The 23,389-nt window shown below is 44.3% G+C and overlaps 2 protein-coding genes across 3 annotated transcripts in view; one reads left to right on the top strand and one right to left on the bottom strand.

Annotated features, from left to right (window-relative positions):
* ZNF512 (zinc finger protein 512) overlaps positions 1 to 2,799 on the bottom strand; it is a 44,032-nt gene extending 41,233 nt beyond the window's left edge. Inside the window, 1 exon segment of the mRNA XM_072857992.1 lies at positions 2,638 to 2,799. Within this exon segment, the coding sequence (XP_072714093.1) occupies positions 2,638 to 2,661 (24 nt within the window). The 5' untranslated portion in view covers positions 2,662 to 2,799.
* Positions 2,600 to 18,920, top strand: GPN1 (GPN-loop GTPase 1). Of its 2 annotated transcripts, XM_072857993.1 has the most exons (14): positions 2,600 to 3,076; positions 3,172 to 3,265; positions 4,330 to 4,369; positions 5,889 to 5,955; positions 6,700 to 6,737; positions 7,281 to 7,359; positions 7,462 to 7,556; positions 9,278 to 9,323; positions 11,442 to 11,588; positions 13,913 to 13,995; positions 16,304 to 16,343; positions 17,064 to 17,154; positions 17,653 to 17,760; positions 18,377 to 18,920. In XM_072857993.1, exons 1-14 carry the CDS (start codon positions 2,660 to 2,662, stop codon positions 18,466 to 18,468), a joined length of 1,437 nt encoding a protein of 478 aa, XP_072714094.1. In that variant the 5' UTR covers positions 2,600 to 2,659; the 3' UTR covers positions 18,469 to 18,920. The 2 variants fall into 2 exon arrangements, with proteins under 2 accessions (XP_072714094.1, XP_072714096.1); XM_072857995.1 differs by lacking the exon at positions 3,172 to 3,265 and having other exon boundaries at positions 2,905 to 3,076.
* The last annotated feature ends 4,469 nt before the right edge of the window (positions 18,921 to 23,389 follow it).

The following is a 23,389-nucleotide window of genomic DNA, read 5'->3' as shown; positions in this document are numbered from 1 at the left end:
AGAAAAAGAGAATATGGATAAATTACCTAACTTCTTTATAGAAAAGTGTAATGCATATTATCAACTGGACCATGCTATGAAGTGTTTTAGTTATTAGAAATAAATGCTACACATTATCTGGGGAAAACAGCAAACAGAGATATGACAGAATTTGAAGAAGTCATAATAATGTGATGACTTGTCAGGAGGAGATGTTGAGAAACTTCAGGTGCTGTATCAAAACCAGGGAATAGGCAGCTTCAAGGCAAATGAAATTCACCACTAAAAAAAATACACTGGAAAAAAATTAACTTCAATCTGTCTTTTATGCTCTGGCTTTCTAATTTATGCAAGCAGTAGTTCACTCTTCCCAGGACCACAGTCAGTGAGAGACACCCTAACTACCCCAGTGAGAAATTCAGTAGCGGGCACTGACATCAACTAGATTAATTCTTAAACTGTGACTATGGAGTGTCACTCTCCTTTGGGCCTCCAGCTCCAGCATCTCCTCTCATGGGAAGGTTAGGGAAGCAGCAGGAGAGAAATTCACAACTGCTTGATCAATGACTTCACAATCATATCTTGTCTTCTTTGGAAGAAAAGTCAATTGAATGTTTGTGTTTGTATTACTCTGATATGGTTTACACGCATCTAGTAGTGCAAACAGCAGTGTTTGGGAAATGCCTACATCAGAAATGTGGAGAAACCTCACTGAGGAGCAGCTAGAAAAAATTAGGCCTGTGAAGTTATAACGATAAAAATTAACAAACAGGCAGGCACAGTCTGCTGCAATCAGCTGGCCTAATCTATCATTAGAAGAACCTAGATGATTGACAAACATGGCACATGTTTTAAGATTTTTTTTTTTTAGAACTAAAAAATTTTGCATAAAAGTGAAGATTAGTATGAAGAATTTAGGTCACAGTTAAGCATCAGCAATAAAATAGAGTACAGATGATCTGTCTAGCCTTCCTTTCTGAGAAGCTGATAGCAGCAATTATGAAGGAAACATCTAGAGAAACTGGTGTTTAAGTTTTGAATGTTTTTTATTTATACAGTGTACTTCCCACTTAGAAAACAGAGACCTAAAGTATGCAGGAATGCCCAAGGGCTGGACATATGGAAAACAAAAAACACAACCTCCTTGCACAGGTTAGAAAAAGAGAAACAGTGGTCTAGAGCCTGAAAAGATAAACAAACTTCATTTGTGAGTGGGCCATTTCTGCCTCCCTATGGACTGTGGGACGTTTCTGTGACCTGGAACATGGCCTGCTGCTGCAGACAGGGTGCTCCACAACGCACCTGGAAAGATGGTCTTCAAGCACAGCACAGAAACTCTCGCAGAGGTCAGGAGACTGATGTAGCAACCGCCAGTGAGTCAGTCCTATAGCTACAGAGAGGTGTCAGTGGAAGTGCAGTCTAACAGTGTAGTCTAACAGGAGTTGGTGGAAGGCCGTGGCTTACGTAAAGTTGATAAGGGGGATTCAGACTGGAACGTGGAACATCTAAACAAGAATTACTGTCCTTGGGAGTGAAGCACATCCTGGAGAAATATGTAAGCTAATTAAGATGTTTTGGGAACCATCTGAAACAACTAGTAGAAGTGTGATAAGAAGCACCCTCGCATGAACTATCCTCATTATAATACTAAAAGTCACAACCCTTGAGCTGGAGACCCCGGCCCAAGCAGAGACCCCTCACCTTTGGGCATGTGCAGAATATTAAAGTAGCACTGTAGCTTTAAGTTGAAATAAGAGAAATGTAGACCAATAGAAAACTGCTTCGTGTAATTACTTATGAATATGCAGAACTAGACTGTATAAATACTGCACCTGTATGACCGAACTTTGTGCTAGCTTTGTGGAGCTACCACCCAGCACCCACCTCTGTGCAGACACAAAATAAAAATACCTCTGCCCTGTGTGTATACTGGTGCGTCGCACACCGGGTAAACGACCTCACACTTGTGGGATAACAGAAGCACCAAGTGTCCTGCACTGCCGTGACTGTCCCTACCCCCGAGGGAAAACCTCCGGGACCCGGGGCCGGTGTGATAGCTCAGCACCCTTTGGGGAACTCCCTGTTTCAGTCCCACGTTTCCATTTCTACCTTCATACTTCATGGACTACCGCCTCCTGCAACGAAGACCTTTCGGATAAAACGCCACGACTAGCGCCGGGAGCCAGCAGCGCCCTGTTCCGCATCCCTCCCCGGCCCGCAGCCGAGCAGAGCTGGGCCCGCCGCTCCCCGGGCTCGGCGTCAGTAGGCGACCAGGCTTTCAAACGGAAAGCAGGTGTTTCCGCTGTCCCTGGCGGCTCTCCAGGCACCCCGGAGCGGGTCCCGCTCGCCGCCGGGTGGCAAACAGACTGGGGCCGCTCATCGAGCCAAGGCCGCACCGCCCGCGCAGATCAGCACCGGGCCGACCCGGGCCAGGTCCCCTCTCCTTCCAGTCCCAAGCCCAGCGAGATCCTCGGGGCGAAGCAGAAGTCGCATCGCGGCTGTTCCGGTGGCGCCGGCCCGCTCGCGCCATCCCGACGGCGGAGCCCACCTCGCGGCAGCTTCCGGCCCCGTGCGCCCCCCGCCCCCGGACCACAGCCCGGCCGCGCGCCCCCGGAGCAGCATCCGGCAGCACCGGCGGCGAGGACCCCAGGCACTCACCGAGCCGCCGCCGCCGCCCCGCATGGTGCCGGTGCCGCCGCTGCCGCCACGTCCGCACGCGCCCCGCCCGCCCGCGCACGACGGCGAGGTCCCGCCCGCCCGCTTCCGGTCGCCTCCTCACGGCGGTAGCCGGCCCCGAGCCACGCGGGGGGGTGCTGCCGGCTGCCCCCGGGCCCCGACCGGGCCGTCCAGCGCGCGGAGGCCGCGCGAGCCCGCGGCGTGTGCCCAGCCGGCGGCGGCAGGGGACAGCCGGGTCCCGAGCGGGTCATGGCGGGGTGCTGTGGGGCCGCCTCACCGCCTTCCTCCCCTTTCCCCGGAAGGACAAGTGGGTGCTGGGAAGATGGCGGCGGTGGAGGCGGCGAGCGGGCTGGCAGAGGCGCCCCCCGTGTGCGTGCTGGTGCTGGGCATGGCCGGCTCCGGGAAAACCACCTTCGTACAGGTGAGGGGCGGCTGGGGGGCTGTGGGGAGCTGCTGGTTTCTCTCAGTGCTACCCCCATGTCCAGCGGGGCCTGATGCCTCCTCGTGTCCCTTTAGCGACTCGCGGCCCACCTGCATGGGCAACGCAGCCCCCCGTACGTGATCAACCTGGACCCCGCCGTGCACGACCTGCCCTTCCCCGCCAACATCGGTGAGTCCTGCCGCCCTGGCTTAGCCTCGGGCTGTGGCGGGTGATGGGCGGGAGTGGGTGGGAGGGAGGTAGTCGTCCCGGACCAGAGGTGTGGCGTGTTCGTAGAGTCCGCCAGAATGAAGCAAGTGTGTTTTGCCATAAATAAATAAAACCTTTTTTGGTATATTGCTTTTCATATAGTTCGCGGAAGCGGGGGTGGGCTGGGTATGTGAGATATTTGGCTGCTTATGTTCTCTTTAAGAGATTCTAAGATTCCAACACAAGAAGGACTTCAAGATTTTTTTAAATTTATTTAACTCCTTTCTCCTACCAGTCTTTAACATGTGAATTTTTAGGACTAAAGGCATTCTTCCATCGCGTTTTTTATATCATCTGGTGTGATTTGATCTGTTTGGGTTCTCATGTTTTTTTTTTCTTTGTCAGCGATGAACATATTAGCAGATTCTATCTGGTTTCCTATATCCAGCACGGTGGTAGCCATATGTGCTACCAAATAACTTCTTTAAAGCACTTTAAGAGACATTAATTTTAGAGATAATGTCTTAACAATAAAACAGACCGTATGCTTAGCTGTTCCAAAGGGCTTACCAGTCATTAGGTTTGTGAGGGTCCTGTCTCTTAAACTTTCTAAAGTTTGTCAGCCTGCCTCTCCAGAGGATACCAAAGTTGATGGATACCAAAGTTGTTTTATTGATGTCAGGTGAATAACTAGAGTATCTGTTCCAGTGCTGGATCTCTAATAATACAGTTAGATATGTATACTTTGTTAACTGATGTTGATCAGCTGAGAATAAAATTCAACGGAAGCAGTTACTGCTTAAATACCTAAATTGGTGGTGTTTCACGTGAATTACGTTGGGTTTCCTATGTATGTTGAGAGCATAGCAAATCTGTTAGATTTTATTTATTCTGTTTGGGAGATTTTTCCTGTTGGTGCTAGATCTGTTACTGAGATAAAAGGAGACTTGCTAGAAAAAGAAGGGCTTTCACCTGTCAGTAAATTGATGAAGAAGGATATTTTAAAAGTGATGTCCTAAAACTGTTTATATGTTTTCCTCCTCTAGATATCAGGGACACCGTGAAGTACAAAGAAGTTATGAAACAGTATCCTTTTTTTGTCTAAATAATGATATTTGAAATCTCAGATTTTGTGAAAATAGTCTGTCACTTCTGCACACTATGATGAAGGGGCCAGGAGGTGTTGGGGATTGCAGTAATGGAGAATGTTGCATGAAGGTCAGAAATTTTTGACTATGTATTTCTTGCATGTGAGGTTAGAATGTATGTTCTACAAGATTTGATACTCCATTTTCTCCCATGCTAAAAGTGATTCTGCCTAATAGTATGTTTTTACAAATAATAGGCACTCTGCCCACATCTTTTTTTTTCTGTTGTCCTTTCGAAGAGCTTGTATCTTTCTTTGTGGAAGCCGGCAGCCTTTTCCCCATGTTTTAACAAGTCTAATTTTATTTGTTATAAACAAATATGCAAATTCCTATTTGCCTATAGTAGGTGGAGAAAACTATTTCCACATTGTTTGACCATAATCAAAGCACTGTTGTCTTCCTGAATCTCAAAGACATTGGACTGTTGGCTCTTGCTGCACAGTGCTTTGATGACTGTAGTTCAGTAACATTACACTAAAATGAGTGGACTTATGAGTGGACATACCAGAGGGGTATGGAGGTCCTTTGTCTCCTAAGTAATAGCTTGTGCAGATGGAGATAATATACAGCATTTGGATTTGACTTGCTAGTGTGACTCTTTAATATTTTAGACAAGAATAAAGATGGTGGGGGATAGGATTCTTGATTTTGGCTGTTGTTTGATTTGAAGTAACCAGCAAAACATCCAAGTATAAGTTTCAGTTTGGTATGTAGGTGCATTATTTGCTTTACTGTGTCTTTATTTGTTATTACTGGAGTTTAAGCATCTCATTAAATAGTGCTTAAGGAGGATGCCTGGCCTCGTGTTTGGATATTGAGAGTAGTGGCCCTAGAAGACAGTATGTACTTATGAATCATTGCTGGTTCTTATGCAGTTAAAAAAAATAATTCTTTGTTTCTTCGAACATAATTAGTATACAGATCTGTGTGCCTGAAAAAGGATTTTGAAATCTTCATCTTTAAGCTGACACTTTGAGTATCTTTACAACATTCATTCCCATTATCATTTAAATTCTGCTAAAAATGTATTTGCGCAAGAAATCTTTTATTTATCTTTTGAAGTATAAATTCTTAAAATTAAGTGCTTTCAGGGCATTGTTAAATTCTGAGTTACTGGCTATGTTGTAAATCTTTTTGGAAAGATGAAGATGGCTTTGATGTATACACATAAGTATATTTTCTCTTTGTCCAGAATGGTAATGCTTGAATAATGGCAAGGGGAAGCCACAGTATAGCCTCTTTTCCTTTTGTCAATCACACGTATTTGGGCAAGAGAGAGACCACTTTGTATTTGTTATGCTACTGCATCACTTAGAAGACTTAATTCTGTATTAGGGGTATTGTCTTTTGCTGCAAGGTATCCAACGTGCATTGTACCTAGCCAACTATTATCAGAATTGAAAAAGAAGCCCTCTGAGGTCTGCATAATCATCTGCTTTCCTAAATTAAGTGTCTAGATATGGGCTGGGCCCAAATGGTGGAATAGTGACCTCTCTCAATCTCTTTGCTACAAGATTTGATCAGGTATGAGGTTGTTCCTATGTGATACTGTGCTACAGATACTGTGCTGGGAGAATGTGGGGTTTTTTGTGTATATGGAGTCTCAGAGAGCACTGTGGTTGGCTAGCCTCTTAATATTTCTTTGGAGTTAGAGTATTCTCCGTACAGAACCATGTATTTTACAAAGCAGCCAAAGTGCATTAGCTTTCATTTGAGAGATTTCGTTTTTTCAGCTTTTTAAAAAGTAACATATAGAAGCCACGTGTACAGAATATTCTTTAGTCTGTATGTAACTGTTCTGTTGCACTATGTTCACTATAAAATCTTTCATATGAACGCTCTGATTTTGAAGTAGGGAAGGTCACTTCTGGAAATGGGTTAAGTTTTCCTAGGGTTATTTGATAATTGACTGCTCTCTTAAATCATAATGCTGAATCAGCGCAGGGGTGGGAACTTATGCAAGATATTGAGACAGTGCACAATCTCTTAGTAAAAAGGTAGGGAACAACTGCATTTGTTATACCATTTCTTTAGCCAGGTACTAGAACATGGACAAAATCAAGGTTGTCTTTGACCTATGCAGCATCTGAGCATTTTCCACCCTTCCTTAGTAGGGCATTTTCACACATTGAAAAGCTTAGAGGCTTTAATCTTATTTTGATACATACATGCAGCTGTGCAAGTTAATGCAGTTTCTGTTATGAAATGATTATGAAAGTTTCCTGTTGTGAGCCTAAATACAAAGTATACTCCTTCTTTTTCATTCAGGTGATGAAGTTTATTGAAAAAAGACAAAATGCATCCAAGTGAGTACATTCTACCAAGTTCTAGTTTTCTGGGATCAGTGTGGGAAAACCATGTGAAATCCTAAAAAGGTTCTCTGCACGTTTTCTAGTTGTTTTTCAGCCTTGGTATAAATTTTATGTGGAAAAGGGCATAGAATTAAGACAGATAAACTAGACTTTCTTCAGATACATTGAAGAAATGTCTGCTGATTCCAGTTCTACTTTTCTTGTCTACCATTAGACTGTCATTTTTTCTCATGCACTGTTCAAATAGGCAACAATTAATTCTTCTTCTGAAGAGTCTGCAGTACTAAGTGTCTGTCAAATTGATGTCTTCAATTTTAATAGAATCTGAAGAGCGTATGTGCTTCTTAGTTACAAAATTCACACAGGAAATTTTCAGGCATGCCCACAAATCTTGTCACTGTTCGGGAGAAGCTTTTCTGATCTGTAACAGAATAATCATGTGATTTGCCATTATGGGCTTGTGGTAATCTAGTCAGAACAGGACCTTGTGCTTAACTAATTTTCCTTTATTGTTTGTCGGGGGTGACTTCTTAACAGGTATGTTATTATTGACACACCAGGGCAAATTGAGGTATTCACCTGGTCAGCATCAGGAACCATCATAACTGAGGCCTTGGTAAGTGTTTTCTACATGACTTGACAGTGAGGCTGTGTGAAAGAAGTGGCTGTTGAATAGCATGTACTTCTAATTAAAATATCTTTTACTTTGTGTTTCCAGGCTTCCTCTTTTCCTTCAGTTGTTGTTTATGTGATGGACACCTCTCGCAGTACTAACCCTATCACCTTTATGTCCAACATGCTGTATGCCTGCAGGTGAGAAAAGCTGAAAATGCAGTCCATCTGCTTTGATTGCTGTGTCTCTTTGATACTTGGAGGGGAATCACAGAATGGTTTGGGTTGGAAGGGACCTTTAAAGACCATCTAGTCCACCCCCGCTTCCGTGGGCAGGAACATTTTTCACTAGATCAGGTTGCTCAAAGCCCTGTCCAACCTGACCTTGAATGCTTCCAATGATGGGGCACCCACAGCTTCTCTGGGCAACCTGCTCCAGTGTCTCGCCACCCTCATCATTAAAAATTTCTTCCTTATGTCCAACCTAAACCTACCCTCTTTCAGTTTAAAACCATTATCCCTTGTCCTGTCACTACAGGCCTTGGTAGAAAGTTTCTCTCTGTCTTTCTTATAAGACCCTTTATATACTAAAAGGCCACAATAAGGTCTCCCTGGAACCTTTGCTTCTCCAGGCTGAACAACCCCAACTCTCTCAGCCTTTCTTCATAGGAGAGGCGTTCCAGCCCTCTGATCATTTTTGCAGCCCTCCTCTGGACCCGCTCTACCAGGTCCATGTCTGTCTTGTACCATGAGCCCCAGAGCTGGATGCAGTGCTCCAGGTGGGGTCTTACGAGAGTAGAGGGGGAGAATCACCTCCCTCAACCTGCTGGCCACACTTCTTTTGGTGCTGCCCAGGATACGATTGGCTTTCTGGGCTGCAAGTGCGCATTGATGCCTCATATCCACTTAATCTGCTGTTTTGGTTATTCTCTGTCCTAGTGGTTTTCCCATTGGATAAGCAAAATAATTTAGGTGCCAGTGGACATCTGGAGGTCATTTAGTCAAAACTCCCACTGAAAGCATTAAATAATCCATGAGACCTTAGTGTGATGAAGGCTAGTTACATCAGATCTAACACATTGCCTGTTGCTTATGAAATCATTTATCTAAGATGTATCAGGATAGCCTAGTTTAAGCTCCTTCTTGTAAACATATAATATTCTATTTTTTTAATATTATTGATACTTTCGGTGATTCTTCAAGATTTGTTTGGAGCTCAGCATAGCATGGAGTTCTTGATTTACTGTCTTCCTCCTCGTACATGGGTTTATCTGTTTTCTTTCATGTTAAACCAGGGACTAAATACCTATGTAAAGATCAACTAGGGCTGTCGTAATTCATGGTAAATGTTGGTAAAACGTTTTCAAAAAACCTGTCAACGCTTGTACCAAGGTCAAAAGCTGTATCACTATGATAGGAGTATGCAAAATGTCTTAGCCCGTGCTGCCTTTTCTGACATTAGTGTTGAGCAAAAGATGCTAGAACATATACAGTGGAATGAATATGTAAGCTCATGTTTCAAGGTAGTTTTGCTTTATAGATGTTTTGAGTTATTTGAATTTATCGCTTAGTTCACAAATAATATCTCAGAACCTAAGGTTTGAGTCAAAATAATTAGAAAATGCCAAGAGGATTAAAAACTGGGATCTGAGTGTCATAGAAATAGTAATCAAAATCAACTGGGTTGATTTACATCTTGGGGGGGGGCATATTTTGATCAATGACGGTAAGCAGGATCTGGGTGAAAATTACATTCTAACTGATGTGGAGGGAAATAATTATCTTTTGAAGTCAAATGTATTCGGTTTTACAGAAGTCTTGTCTGCCTTACGCTTAACTTGTTTTCTATTCTAGTGAGATTTAAATTAATTTTTAATAGTTTTTTTTGTGTTTCTTTTTTTTTGTTCCCTCCTCCCCCCCAGTATCCTATACAAGACAAAGCTACCTTTCATTGTTGTCATGAACAAAGTAAGTTAAAGCTATGGTTTCTATGTCCTAGTGGAACATTGTTCTGTTTAGCTTGCTTTGCTGTAGTGTCTTTGTCTTACTACAATAAGAGATTTTCTAGAAAAGAGAGGCTGGGAGGGAGCTGCAGGCTGAAAACCGAATCTAAAAGGGTCTTTAATCTGGTATACAAATGCACAAGAAGAATCAGGGATGGGCAGTTACACCCAAATGTTCAAGTTAGAGATGATACTAACAATTTGAAAAATGTTTTGCACCTTAACCTTAACCTTAGGCTATAAGGAAACTTAACTTTGGAACATAAGGGTAAGTTTATTACTGAATCTGCTCTTACAGTCCCCTGCTTCTTCAGAACAATTGCCTTAATCATTAATTATTTCTACTCAGCAGCAGGCTGATGACTCACAGTGGGAATTGTGTAACACCTGCCTGTTTTGAGGAAGGAGTCCTATGTATCGTAGCAGGCAGAACTTAACAAAAGGTGTTTGGTTCTGATCAGTGACACTAAAAATAGGCCAGTATTTGCCAGAAAGCAGATACTTACTAGCCTAAGGATACACCTCCACTGTTGTGTAAGGTACTTGTAGCCTTAAAGGAATGCTTTTGAACTTAACAGCTAGCTGGCTCTTTAAACATAACAATTTCACATATTAAAATAATCCCATTAGATTTTTGGTGTGAGTACTCTTCCTTTTCCCCACAAACATCCTTTGTATTCAAGGAGTTGCTCCCCAACATAGCAAGCTTTGTGTGTGCATGCATGTATATCCCATATGCTTCCTCTAGAAAACCCATGGTTTGAATGTGAAATTTTACGTCACGCCAGCCGAGTAGGATTAGTGTCTGATGTGCTCCAAATACACACATCTTCCCAGTGACCCAAACCACGCATGTCTTTGATATCTGCGTGCTTACTTAGCAAGCTTTTGCACACTGTTTTCTTTCTAACTCTAGACAGTAATTTTAGAATAAGCTGTTAAGCTTTTTCGGTAGAAAAAAGCATGAGGTAGGAAAATCATTCTCTCTTAAGAAAATACATTTTTTGAAAGACTGAAAGAAATGGGACTTCATCAGTATATGTAAGGAAAGGTAGACCCAAGGCTTAGGATTCATAACTTTAAACTTCATTTTGATCTGATATTTAGCCTTCGGTAAAAAGTAAAGCCAACAGCATTTGAAGAATTTTTGACATGCATTTTAAAATTGACTCTTGAGAAGAATGGAAGAATCCCAAGGAACTGATATACATGCAGTGACAAACACATAGATTTAAGGAATGTTAAGATTTGCAGAGGAAAAAAAATAATTTGTAGAGTTGATTTCATTTTATTTATAGAATTTAATCAAGGTAACTCTAAATAGTCAGGCTTTGACCCTTGATGGATTCAGTTCTGTCTCTAATCTCTTGAGTAATGCTAGGCAATACTTTTATCTATTTTCCTCCTTCCCATTGGTGCTGGGAAATGAAATATATCGGAGTTTTAGACACCTCTATATTGTGATAATAGTGGATATACATGCGGTAAGATGTGTTTATAAAATTCTTTAATAGACTGTTTGCATACTAATCCATGTAAAATTATGAAACCATCTCACCTGTTTGTATCCATTGTCTTGCACTGAGTTTAGGTTGTAACTTCTTCAGGTCAGAGCACAGCTCACTTTTTATAAAGATCCTGTAGGCTGTTACCCAATGTGGAAGTGGCTCCCTCTCGCCCCTGACCCCCAAGCCAATCAAGAAAGGATGGGATCTTCAATGAGGACTGTTCTTGTCTGGCCTCAATCATACGATCTAATATTTACAACTTAAACTTTCTTGCACAGTATGCAATTTTTGAATGCCCCTTTCCAGTAAGCCATAGAAGCCTTTAGACTTGCAATTGTTTTCTTAAACATGCCTTCTTAAAACTGGGATAGTGGTTGTTTGTCTTCTCTTCTGTATTCAAGTAGTTGGTTTGATAAAAACAGAGCTTGGCAAACTTCAGACCAGGGCTGAATATTTTGAAAAGATCAGTATTTTGAAAGTAAGTTTAAGATGTAAATTTTGTATTTGTCTAGTTAACAGCCTAAGGCTAAGAATTCGTCATTATTACTTCTGAAAATTTTCTCTTCTCCTTCCAGACTGACATAATTGACCACAGTTTTGCAGTAGAATGGATGCAGGACTTTGAGACTTTTCAGGATGCCCTGAATCACGAGACATCCTATGTCAGTAACCTGACTCGTTCTATGAGTTTAGTGTTGGATGAATTTTACAGTTCACTGAAGGTAAGAATCTTCCTTTTTTTACTACCTCTCATAAAAGCCTGGGGAAAGAGAAAGCTCAAGGAGGATATTATTGATGTGTATAAATGGGAGGATGTAAGGAAGACAGGGGCACGCTCTTTTCAGTGGTGCCCAGTGAAAGCACAAGAGGCAATAGACATGAAGTGAAACACAGGAAACTATGTTTAAACAGAAGAGGAAAAAAGAATTACTGTAATTTTACTGATTGAGCACTGGAACAGATGGTCCAGAGAAATTGTGGAGTCTCCATCCTTGGAGATACTCAAAACACACTCAGACAAGATCTTAAGGAACATGTTCTAGTTAATCCTGCTTTTTGAGCAGGAGAGGTTGGACTAGATGATCTCCAGAGGTATCTTCGAGCCTCAACCATTCTGTCCTTCTGTAAAAGGGCTTTGCACTGCCCTTTTGAACTGGAATCTGTTGATGAGCCTTGCATTGGGGGCGAGGATTTGCAGGTTTGAACATAAAGGAACTTTAGTTGCTTGTCATGCTGAGTGGCAGCCTGAATAATTTAATACTGAATTGTGATTAATTATCAGAAGAAAGCTAAGATAGACTGGTAAGAGGTAATGTTCTGTGTTGCAGTGTCTCCCATCTGAGATAATTTTCCTTGTTTTGAAAGTGTCAAGTACAGTTGGGCAATTCACTATGTAGGAAGAATGGAAAGAATCTCAAAAACAAACAAAAAAACCCTGTACATTTGCTGATGCCAGAAAAAGTGTTTTTTTTCCCCACTTCCCAGGTTTTGAGAGGACAAATCCATTCTGTTTCTCTGAAAACACTATACATTGGAGGATGTTAATGATCCCATAGTCTGTGCTAAAAGGGTTCAGCTAATTGTGTTTTTCATCAGCTTTTACTTAAGAAAAAGCAAGCAAATGGCTTTATGGATATTACAAGAAAGGCAATGGAAATAAATAATTATTCCATTCATATAGATAATTTAGCCAGAACAAAAATATTATAAGTGCCCTATGTGGAACAATATACAGTATTTCAAAATGGATTGTAGTGGTGCCATATACAGGACTAAAGTAATTCCTAGTCCTTATTTGCTAATCAACTGTTTGTATGCATGTCATATCTATTAGAACAGTAGACCGGAGAGCAGGACATATGCAGAGGATTACAGAGTAAAAGGCAGCTTGTACTTAAGTGCAATGAAAGTATAAATATTTATATATATCGGCACAGTGCCTAAAATAATGCGTAAAATCCTTTGGAATGGTTGATTGTCTGCATATTTACTGTACTATTGATAAAATGCAAGGCTGTGTTGGAAAAAGTCTTACATTTGAAAGTGAGTAGTTAAGACTGTCTTATGAAAAAGAGGGAGAATTTTCATCAGAGGATGTAAGATTCTTAAGGGTCACCAAGTACTGACTAGTAATAGTCTTAATTAAAGGTATTTTTAGATAATTGATTTAATAAAAGCAGAACAAATGGCCAGAAATGTAATGACAGACAAGTTCAAATTAGAAAGCAGATGTGCATTATGAATGTATTGCCATAGTAACTGATTACATTCTCCATCTCTTGCTGTTCTGGGGGTTGGATTGGTTACCTTTTAAAATGTGCTTCAGCTAAATACAAATTCTGTATTAGACAGAACTTCAGAGGCAAAAGGTCAGTTCTTGTGGTCTATTTTGCTCTTTAATTCTAGTACACTGATATTGCAGCAGTCATACTAGCCACTTGGTTCTAGGTTCAGAATACTAGGTTCAGAATGAGAACTTGGATTATTAACAATAACCAAGTAAACAGAAGAAAGCCTTGATCTTTTTTTTGAATTGCCCTATCTTGTTCATTATGTTTAGGCATTGTATTGTCTTAACTATGTTTTTTGTGGGGTATTGAGATTGGAGGTACAAAGGTGGGTGCAGTCAGGTTTTCTTTTTTTTTTTTAAACTGTTGCTTCCCGTCCCCCCCCTCCCCCGCCGTGGTAAAATTTGTAAAACGGACAGGAAAACACAGGTTCCTGAGTTAAATAAGAGAGAGAAAGAAAACAAAAAACCAAACCAAAACAAAAAAAACCCCCCAAAACCAGAGGTAGCAAACATTAACAGCAGGCGGAGAAAGAGGTTGGAAGTAGGAACGACAGAAGCGGAAGTATTATTGCATACTCTTATGCCACTGTAATGATTAAATGGGTGTCATTAGATTCCCCTATTTTTTTATTTAGTTGTTTTGTTTGTTTGTTTTTTAAAGATACTGCTTAGTCTTTCCAGCTCTGATCAATCATCAGTTACCTAAAAACTTGGTTCAGTTACTCTTCAGTTCTGGTATATGGCTTTCTTTTACAGGTGGTTGGTGTTTCTGCTGTGCTCGGCACAGGACTGGATGATTTTTTTGTTCAGCTTTCTAAAGCTGTAGATGAATATGAGAGGTAAGGTGATAACTTTGGTCCCTGACCCCGTGAATACTTGCTGAAGTTACTGATTCATGAGCCCACTCCTTTGATTTGAAGGACTGTTCACTTTTCACAGCCAAGGTAGTCAAGGGTTTCTAATAAACTTAAGTGTGAGCGTCAGCATAAAAAGCAGCAGTTAAAAGGAACTATTCAGTGGTGAATTTTTGTGCTATTTAGTGAAAAAGTAAAAGCTATCTGTGCCACCAAATCTGTGAAGTCATTTTTTTCCTCTGATTCCATACAATAATCAAGGTTTGAATTGTCCTCAGGAAGCTAACAGATCAGTTTGGGAGACTGAATAGATTAGCAAGTTGAAATTCAGTAATTCTTTGAGAATTTGCTCCTTACTGCATTCCTCCCCATGAAATACTGCCAGACTGCTCTGTAACATTAGAAAGCAAATCCAGTATCTTGGATTACTCAGAAATACCTAAACCAGACCATAGATTATTGTTAGAGGAAAATATATCATGCTGGATTGGATAGCCAGAGAGATGCTGCTACAGCTTCATGCTCCCAGGTCTGATTAGTCTGGCCTGGTCATGCCCCCAGGTCTGCATACTGCCTAGTCTCTGCTTACATGCAAATAGACTCTTTTATTCCCTTATCCCTCTATTTCCCACACTTGTTCCTCCTCAAATCTCCTAAATCCCTCCCTCTTCCCACCTTTGCTTCCTCCCCTAAATGTCCCATAATAAATCCTGTACTATCCCCAAATGCTCTTTCCCTGCATCCCATAATGTGTCCCGCACCCCTAGGCAGCCACCCTTCTGTGCTCGCAAGGTGATCCAGAGAGCTCCCGATGAAGCATGATGATGGGTTTCACGCCTGGACCACAGGGCTGATGGTTCTCCTGGGGCAGCCCTGGGAGGAGCCAGGATAGGGTATCCCTTCCTCCGAGTCCTTAATTTGGATTCCCTGCCTGGCACTGTGCCCCTGTGTTCCTTTAGGCTTGTTGAGATGGGTCTTTGATGCTTTGATGGCTCTCCAGTGATGGGCCTGGGAGTATCTGGGCAGGGTATTATTTGTGCTTCCCCACTCTCCCAAATGTGTCTCTGTGCTCTTTGGAGGTGCTGAGGAGTTTTACCACATAACCTAACAATCATTCTGGGATACACTGCCTACATAATGAAACCCTAGTTAAGGGTTTCATATAAGCTGCCAATGTGCACTTGCAGCCCAGAATGGTGATTGTATCCTGGGCAGCATCAAAAGAAGCATGGCCAGCAGGTTGAGAGAGATAATTCTGCCCCTCTACTCCGCTCTTGTGAGACCCTGCCTGGAGCACTGCGTCCAGCTCTGGGGCCCATGGTACAAGAAAGACATGGACCTGTTAGAGCGGGTCCAGAGGAGGGCTGCAAAAACGATCAGAGGGCTGGAACGCCTCTCCTATGAAGAAAGGCTGAGAGAGTTGGGGTTGTTCAGCCTGGAGAAGCAAAGGCTCCAGGGAGACCTTATTGCTACCTTTCAGTATATAAAGGGGGCTTACAAGAGAGATGGTGAGAGACTTTTTGATAGGGCCTGTAGTGACAGGACAAGGGACAATGGTTTTAAACTGAAAGAGGGTAGGTTTAGGTTGGACGTAAGGAAGAAATTTTTTATGATGAGGGTGGGGAGACACTGGAGCAGGTTGCCCAGAGAAGCTGTGGATGCCCCATCATTGGAAGCGTTCAAGGTCAGGTTGGACATGGTTTTGAGCAACCTGATCTAGTGAAAAATGTCCCTGCCCATGCAAGGGAGGTTAGACCAGATGATCTTTAAAGGTCCCTTCCAACCCAAACCATTCCATGATTCTCGGAAGAGGGTATCCACATCCACTTTATCCTTACTTCATTAAAGAAACATTTCAAAGGTCCCATAGTGGTACAATAGTTTGGAAGTCTGTGAACAGTCTTTCTGTATGAGATTCCATTGAACTGTCTTAGGAGGCACAGGTACTGGCAGAGAAAGTCATGTCTGTGATTAGAGGAGAGTGATAAATCAGCTGATTAGGTATAGCAGTGAAATGACTACCTCAGTTGAGCTGGTTTAATTTCTTATCCAACAAGATGGTGTGAGAAAGGTTTGCTATTTTAATGAAGTATGTTCACTTATTTTGCATCTATTGGTTTCAGAATCCAAATCTGGGTAAAAAGTACCGTTAGTCTTTCTGAAATGTCTCTCAAACATGAAAGCCTAGAGAAAACTTTTTTGGGGGTGGAAACACACCTCCAAGATGATCCTTCCTTAATATAAATCATGTATTAGTTCAGACTGAATGCACACTCTTCCTTTATCTTTTCAGAGAATATCGTCCAGAATATGAGCGCCTGAGAAAAACACTGGTAAGTATTTTTATCTGTTGTATACCTGGGCAGTGTATCTTGTTGTCACTTTTATGCACACAATTGCCTGTATGTTGGGAGGGTCTACATTTCATTTACTAATCATACTCAGTGTGGAAAACCTCCTGTCCTCAAGCTCAGCATCTGTCTTTTTTTCCTAGATTTGGTGGAGCACATATTCACAAAAATAAAGATATTTTGTAAAACAGATGTTGCTCAGTGTTTTAGTGCTAATAATTTATTTGGGCAAATTGTGAGAAAATGATTGGGAAAGATTTTTATGTCTTCCATTCAGAAGGATAGAGACTTTTTTAAAAATAACTTTGCAAAGTGATTTGTTGAGAGTATCACTGTATCTTTCTGCACCAGTGAAGTGTACTGTTTTGACTTGGACAATTAATAATGAAGACTGAATTGTAGTACCAAAATCAGTAGCTCTGCTCACCTTGAGTTCTGGCTGTCCAAAGGACAGTTCTCTGCAGGCACAACTTCACTGATTTTGGTTTCCCGATGCTGCTGAAAATGTTCTTGAAGTCCATCATGCTGGAGGTTTCTTTCCATGTTTATCCAAAAGTTCTCTGTAACCTTAGTTGTAATGTAAGACCTGCTTATTGACTTCTGCTTTCTCGCTGGGGGACAGACTGCTAGCATTGGGTGAGATTACTCTTCTACTGATGTTTTGAGTGTACTCAGAATCCACATGTAACTTCGTACCTACAGGAGAAAGCTCAAAATAAGCAAAAGAGAGAGCAGCTGGAACACTTGTGGAAGGACATGGGCAGTGTGTGTGTGCAGGGCAGCACACTTGCAGGTACCTTACTAGGAAGATTAAGTTTACTGCAGAAGTTGTCTGAAGAGTCTGCCTTGAGAAGTCATATAGCGCTTTTCTATCTTCACAGCAAAAGCATGAAACCATCTTCCTGTTAGTAAAGAGGAGTGGGGCTTTAGTTCATGTGGGATGGGTCAGCTTAGCTCTTCTATGTGTCAGCTGCATACATGAGAAGAAGAAACCCTGCTGTGTAGATAAAGCAGTGGATGTACTAGAAGTAATTAAATACTTTAGAAAAGGTGAAACAGTCAAATTAGAGTATGAGAAAGCTCTGCTGTTGGTTGAACTGTTGCCTTATATGAGGTTGACTATGGTGCTGATGCAGTCTGTCCTGTAACTTTGGAATCCAGAAGCAGCTTTTTGTCCCTTTAGAGTAGGTATTAATTGCTGTGTTTATGTGCAAATAGAAATTGCCAGGGCACGAGCTAACTAACTTGTTAGCTTGCTGTTTTGTGTATAGCCATTTCTGTTCCCTTCAAGGGTCTGATGATGCTTCTGCAATGGGTCCCTCTGAGCTGATCCTAACACGAGGAACTCTTGATGAAGAAGAAGAGAGGGAGAGTGATACTGATGACATTGACCATGAAGGTAAGGGAATGAGGGATCTGATCTAGTCTAAAAGCTACCTGTCTAGTTAGGAAATACCCTCTGTATTTCATTAACTGGATTGACTGTAATGAGAGCAAACATTCAGTCACCTAAATATAGGTGTCTGAATCTGTAGCAGAAGCCCAGCTGCAATGCTTAGTCCAATGATATCACTCTCTAACCTTTGTGAAAGTTCAATTGTAAATCTTCTAGTCAAGTAATTATTTTTAATAGGTGTGTAACATGCATAAACCAGACAACTTGTTATGCTTGGAGCATGCCGTGATCTCTGAACCTGATTAATGCACAGTATGTTTCATCATCTTTTTGGCCTTGCAGTTTCTGCCCCTGGCTCTCTTCCCTGTTCCTGTGACTCCTGGTCTTGAAGCAATCTTCCAAGTTCTTACACTGTGTGATTTTTCTCTTGTATAGCTCACAGACTTAATCTTCATTCTTTCCCTGTTCCATTGATTTTTAGGATCACTTATTTCTTTTGCCTTGTAATGAAGTTGAAGATCAAATAGACTTTGTGTTGCTCTGACTAGCCTGACTCTAGCTTTCTTCAGTAACACAAATAGAACAAGTGCTGAACTGTTGATTTCCCCCCCCCCCCCAGTTACTGAGGAGAGTCATGAAGAACCAGCCTTCAGAAACTTTATGCAAGAGACACGGATGAAATACCAGAGAAGAAGCAACCCGAATGAATGAAACCTTCAGAAACAGAGGGTTTGGAATCCCTTGTAATGGAGTTAAAAGTAAAGGAACAGCATAAAGAAACTTGCATGGAACCATGCATGAAGTCTTCTATCTGTGAACAGCTTCCTCTGATATATTTACATCTTTCTTCCTGCAGTAACTGTTGGTCATATGAGTTGAAGGTTTTGTATCCAACTGACTGCACATTTGGCCATGTGCCTCGGTGACTTCCTGAAGCTGAAGGAACCAGATAGCACTTTCTTTTGCTCCAAATTCTTTAGATGTGCCTGTTGAGAGCTAAGATTTTGAGCTCTGACAGCATTATCATGTAAAGTACTTAAGGGTCTCCAAAAGTGCGTTCTGTCCTGTTCCAGGACACAAGTGAAATCTCTGCTGCATGAAACTTCATCAATCTAGTGTTTGATATTTTGGTTTTAATTAAATGTATTTTATGTACTAACAAATGTGTGATGGTTAATAGCAGGAGATTTCATTTCACTTCACTATTCTAATGTGAGACTTTTTTTCTATGCTTACAGTCCACCCATATGGATGCACAGCAGATGCATCTTAATTACATAGATGCCTCCTAGGAAAGCTCCTAGCTGCCTCCTCGCTGGCCAGCTCTCTGTCCCTATTCATTAATTCCTTCCCCTCTGCCCTGTAGCCTGTCACTTTTGTCCTTTATCTCGCTGTCTCTGGCTCCCCAATGACCCTATTTTAGAATTCCCTCCCTCTTCCTTCTGTATGCATTGTTATTCTTTTTGCTCTCCAGCTCTCTTTTTTCTGTCTCCCTGTCCCAATTTCTTAATTCTTCCCTCTCTGCTCTGTAGTGTATAGCTATGTGCTTTGTTTTGTGTTTTTTCCCCCCACTGCCCCTTCCCCTCCATCATTTGCTGTCCTGGCTCCCTGTCCCTGTTGTTTCATTCCTCGCTCTCTGCCCTGTTCTTTGTTGCCTTTTTGTCTTTCTCTGTCTCTCTTGGTCCAGCTCCCTGCCCCTATTCTTTTTTCTTCTGGACCAACAAGCGCAGCGCCAGGAACGACTGCTGAGGTGTCTCGGGGTGGGGGGAGCATAGGGGCCTCAAGCCCCCAGAGCAGACTCAGTCTGAAGACTTGTTACGTGCATGACTGAACAAACACTCGCTGTCTCCTTTTACCTCCTGGCTGTGTTTGCACTTCCTTTGCACCAGGTGAGGGGCTGTGACAGAGCCCAGGGTAGGAGGTGATGCACTGTGGGTGTCAGGTGATGGCCCCCTGTTCCTGCTGGGCTCCAGCTGTGGGCCGGGGCTGGAGAAGCCCCAGGTGCGGGCAGTGAGGCTGATGGCGACGGCCTATCCCTGTAAAGGGATGGCTGCCGGTGGAGGGGCTGGTGCTGCCCTGCCCCGGGTGGCTGTGGAGGGGCCGGTGTAAGCCAAGGGAGGAGCGGAGCCACCGTCGCTGCTGCCGCCCGGCGACTAAAAGTCGGTACTGCAGCCCTGGAGCCGCGCATGCGCAATAGCGCGCTTGGCCGCACGCGACCAAAATTTGGTACTGCCGCTCGGGAGCTGCGCGTGCGCAGTGGCGCGCGTTGCTGCCCTCGCTACTGCCGCCCGGCGAGAAAAAGTCGATACTGCAGCCCGGGACCCACGGATGCGCGGTGACGAGCTTTGTCGCCCTCGCTGCTGCTACCCGGCGACCAAAATTCAGTACTGCAGCTCCGGAGCCGCACATGCGCGGTGGCCTCCCCGTGACCCACGCTGTCGTCCGCTGGTAACGGTAATATGATACTGCGGTGCCTGCGGGGTGGTGCCGCCGCGCTTGTTGCTGCCTCCCGGTAAGGAAACGCTGCTGCCGCCGCACGTGCACGCTGTTGGCGGGCTCTCGGCGCGCAAAGCCTGGAACTGCAGCGCCGGTGCCGCCCCGGGCAAGCGCTGCCCCCTCGTGGCTGAAGCGCGGCACCGCAGCGCCGGCACCGCACAGGTGCGCAACAGCGCCGCCACCGCTTTCGCTGCTGTCGCAGCATGGTGGTATTTTGGGCACGATTCCCGGTGGTGGGTGAAGGCCTGGACCACCAGTGAGGCGAGCGAGCCCCTTTGGCAGGTGCAGGGGTGTCTCCTGCATGCTGGCTGCCCGGGGTGGTGAAATGGGAAGCTTCCAACCGTCTGCTGCGGCAGGCTCCTGGTCCACTGGAGGTGAGTTGGGTCAGGGCAGCCCCAGGGATTTACCCGAGAGCTGACAGAAGGGAAGAGGGGAAGAAGGTGGACACCCCCCCCTCAGGGTGCAGACACCAGGTGCCTCCCCAACTCACCAGAGCTCTCCCTGAGTCTCCGGTGGCCCCACTCACCCCATGCAGCTGCCCCCAGCTCCAGGACCTCCCCTGAAGCCTGTCCCGTAGCCCCCCACGCCACCCCCAAGCCCTGTTGTGAAGGCCGCAAGCTGATTCTCTCGTAACGCAGGTGCTGTTAGCAGCTGTGTGGGGAAAGAGTGGCGACTCCCAAAGCCCCTGCAGAAGGATAGGCTTCAGCCACAGAGGATCTATGGTAATAGCGGTCGTTGCTGCTTCTTTACCTCTCCCAGAGGCCATGCTGAGGATGTGGTTGTCTGTTCCTCCCCTGGGGATGCCGGTGATGGCACCCGCTTCAGGCTTGCGTGGGTTGTCTCTGTCTGGCCTCGCTCTCCTTGTGGTGTGGGGGTGAAAAGGGACAGGTGGAACACTTACTGGCTGTGGACAGGAGCTGCCGTGGCTGAAGCTGGAGAGGCCAGAGAAAGGTAAAGAAGAAGAAATCAAAGGCCATCCGGCTGACAGCTGCCTCCCGCTACAGGCAAGAGAGAGCCTTCCTCTCTGGGTGAGGAAGGATCCCTCTTCCTAGTCTGCAGCAGGCCAGACCACCAACGTGCACTGCAGGGTCTGTATGCATAACTCAAAGCACGGGTATGGCTGCATAGTGCACGAGTGAGCAAGGCTACCTGTCTAGGAAGCCTTGTCTCGTAAGAGCTGTGAGACACCCACGTATTCTCTTAGTTCAAGGACAGCCAAGTGACTGGAGTTACAGAAGAGGAAGGGAAGAGAGAAGGAGAAAGAAGCATCTGAACTGTCAAATTCTCCCGGCAGCGTTGAGGGAGAGCGAGCTGCCGTGAGTTCTGGGCCCTCGGGGCCCTGTCTCCCCTCTTGTGCGTCCCGGGCCCTCCCTGCCCCTCTCCTGGCCCCCTCTCTTTCCCATGCTGCTGTGATTTTTTTTTTTTTTTCCCCCCCTTCCCTGTACCTCTCCTTTCTATTATTCTGTCCTGTTCCCTCTTTCTCTCTTCCTTTATCTCTCTTGTTTTACCACTCCCTTTCCTTTTCCCTCTACACTTTTGTCCTGCTCCCTCTCTCTCCTTTTTTTCATCCTCCGTCTCTGTCCTGCAACCTATTGCTGTTTTTTCCTTTTCCATCTCTTTGACCTGATCTGCGTCTGTCTCTTTTTTTCCCACAATTTCTCTGGCCTGTTCCCTGGCGTTCTTTTCCTGTCTGCACCTGTACGTGCCTGCTTCATGTCCCTGCCTTCCTATCTCTCTCGTTCCTTCTTTCTCTCTTTCTCTTTCTCTTTCTCTCCCTTTGCCTTGCTCACTGTCACTGTTTTTTGCATTCTCTACCTCCCTGTCCCTGTCCTCCTTCCTGTTCATCTCTTACTCTCTCTGACCCTCTGTGCTGCTCCCTGTCCCTACTATTTATTGTTCACCTCTCTGTCCCTGTTTTTTCTCATGCTCCACTTCTCTGTCATTCTCTCTGTTGCTCTCGTTGGCTCTCTATCCCAGCGTCCTGCTCCCTGTCCCTCTCTTTTTCGCAGTATCTCGCTTTCTGGCTCCTTGTCCCTCACCTGTTTTCTATATCGCTCTGTCCTTCCTCCTGTCTTTCCTTGTCCTTCTGGCCTGCTACCCATCACTGTTTTTTTTTGTTCTTTCTCCATCTCTCTGCCTTGGTCCTGTCATGCTCCTCCTCTGTCTGTCTCTAATGTTTCTTTCTCCATCTCTGCCCCGCTCCCTGTCCCTTTTTGCTTATTCTGTCTGTCCTCCATCCTCCCCCTAACTTTTTGTCTGTATATCTCCATACCACTGTTTCTCTCATCATTTCTTGCTATATCCTCCTGCCCAGCTCACTGTCCCATTATTCACCTCTGTCCTGCTCCCTGGCCTTTTTTCTCATCCTGCAACCCTGCACTGGTTTTTCTTTCTCTGTCTCTTTGTCCTGATCTCTCTCTCTCTCTGTCTTTACCCTCAATCCCTCTGGCTTGTTCCCTATCTTTTTCTCTCCCTCCCTCCTCCCTTATTCCTCTCATTCAGTTTCTCTCTTGATCCATCTGTTCTGCTCCCTGCTCATCATTTTCCCTCTCTTTCCCTCTGTCCTGCTCCCGGACCCTGTTTTTCTTCCACCATGTCCCTGCAGGGCTCCTCATCCCTTTTATATTGACTTACCTATCTCACTGTCCTTTTCCCTGTACCTTTCTTTCTCTGCTCCTCAGTCCTTCTCTCATTTTATTTTATTCTTTCTGTCCTGTCCTGCTCCCCATCGCTGTATTTTCGTTCTCGGTATCTGCTGCTCCAGTAATGACTGCTGAGTTGTCCCAGGGGAAGGGTGAATATACAGGCACCAAGTGCCATAGCAGACTCACTCCTGGGACTTACATGCATTAACGAATAAACACTTGCTGCCTCCTTTGCACTCATGGCTGTGTTTGTAGTCCTTTGTACTTGGTGAGTGGCTGTCAGAGTCCAGGGGAGCAGGTTACACAGTGGGTGTCAGGGGCCATGGCTGCAGCTGTGGGCTGGGGCTGGAGGAGCCCCAGGGGGGGCCAGTGAGGCTGATGGTGATGGACCCTCTGTGTAAAAGGGCTGCAGCCCCAGGGGATGGTGCTGCTGGGGCATGCCTGCCTGAGTGTGCCAATGAGTTGCAAGCATGTTTCCAACCCACTGGTGC

Source organism: Ciconia boyciana, chromosome 3 (genome assembly GCF_034638445.1).
Source record: "Ciconia boyciana chromosome 3, ASM3463844v1, whole genome shotgun sequence".
NCBI lineage: Eukaryota > Metazoa > Chordata > Aves > Ciconiiformes > Ciconiidae > Ciconia > Ciconia boyciana.
This window is presented reverse-complemented; position numbering and strand designations above follow the sequence as displayed.

Excerpts from the sequence above, each read along its gene's own strand:
- GPN1 (XM_072857993.1), top strand. The coding sequence starts at position 2,660 with ATGGTGCCGGTGCCGCCGCTGCCGCCACGTCCGCACGCGCCCCGCCCG. Across the intron at positions 3,266-4,329 it reads GCCCTTCCCCGCCAACATCG|ATATCAGGGACACCGTGAAG; the intron begins GTGAGTCCTGCC and ends TTCCTCCTCTAG. Across the intron at positions 11,589-13,912 it reads AATTTTACAGTTCACTGAAG|GTGGTTGGTGTTTCTGCTGT; the intron begins GTAAGAATCTTC and ends TTTCTTTTACAG.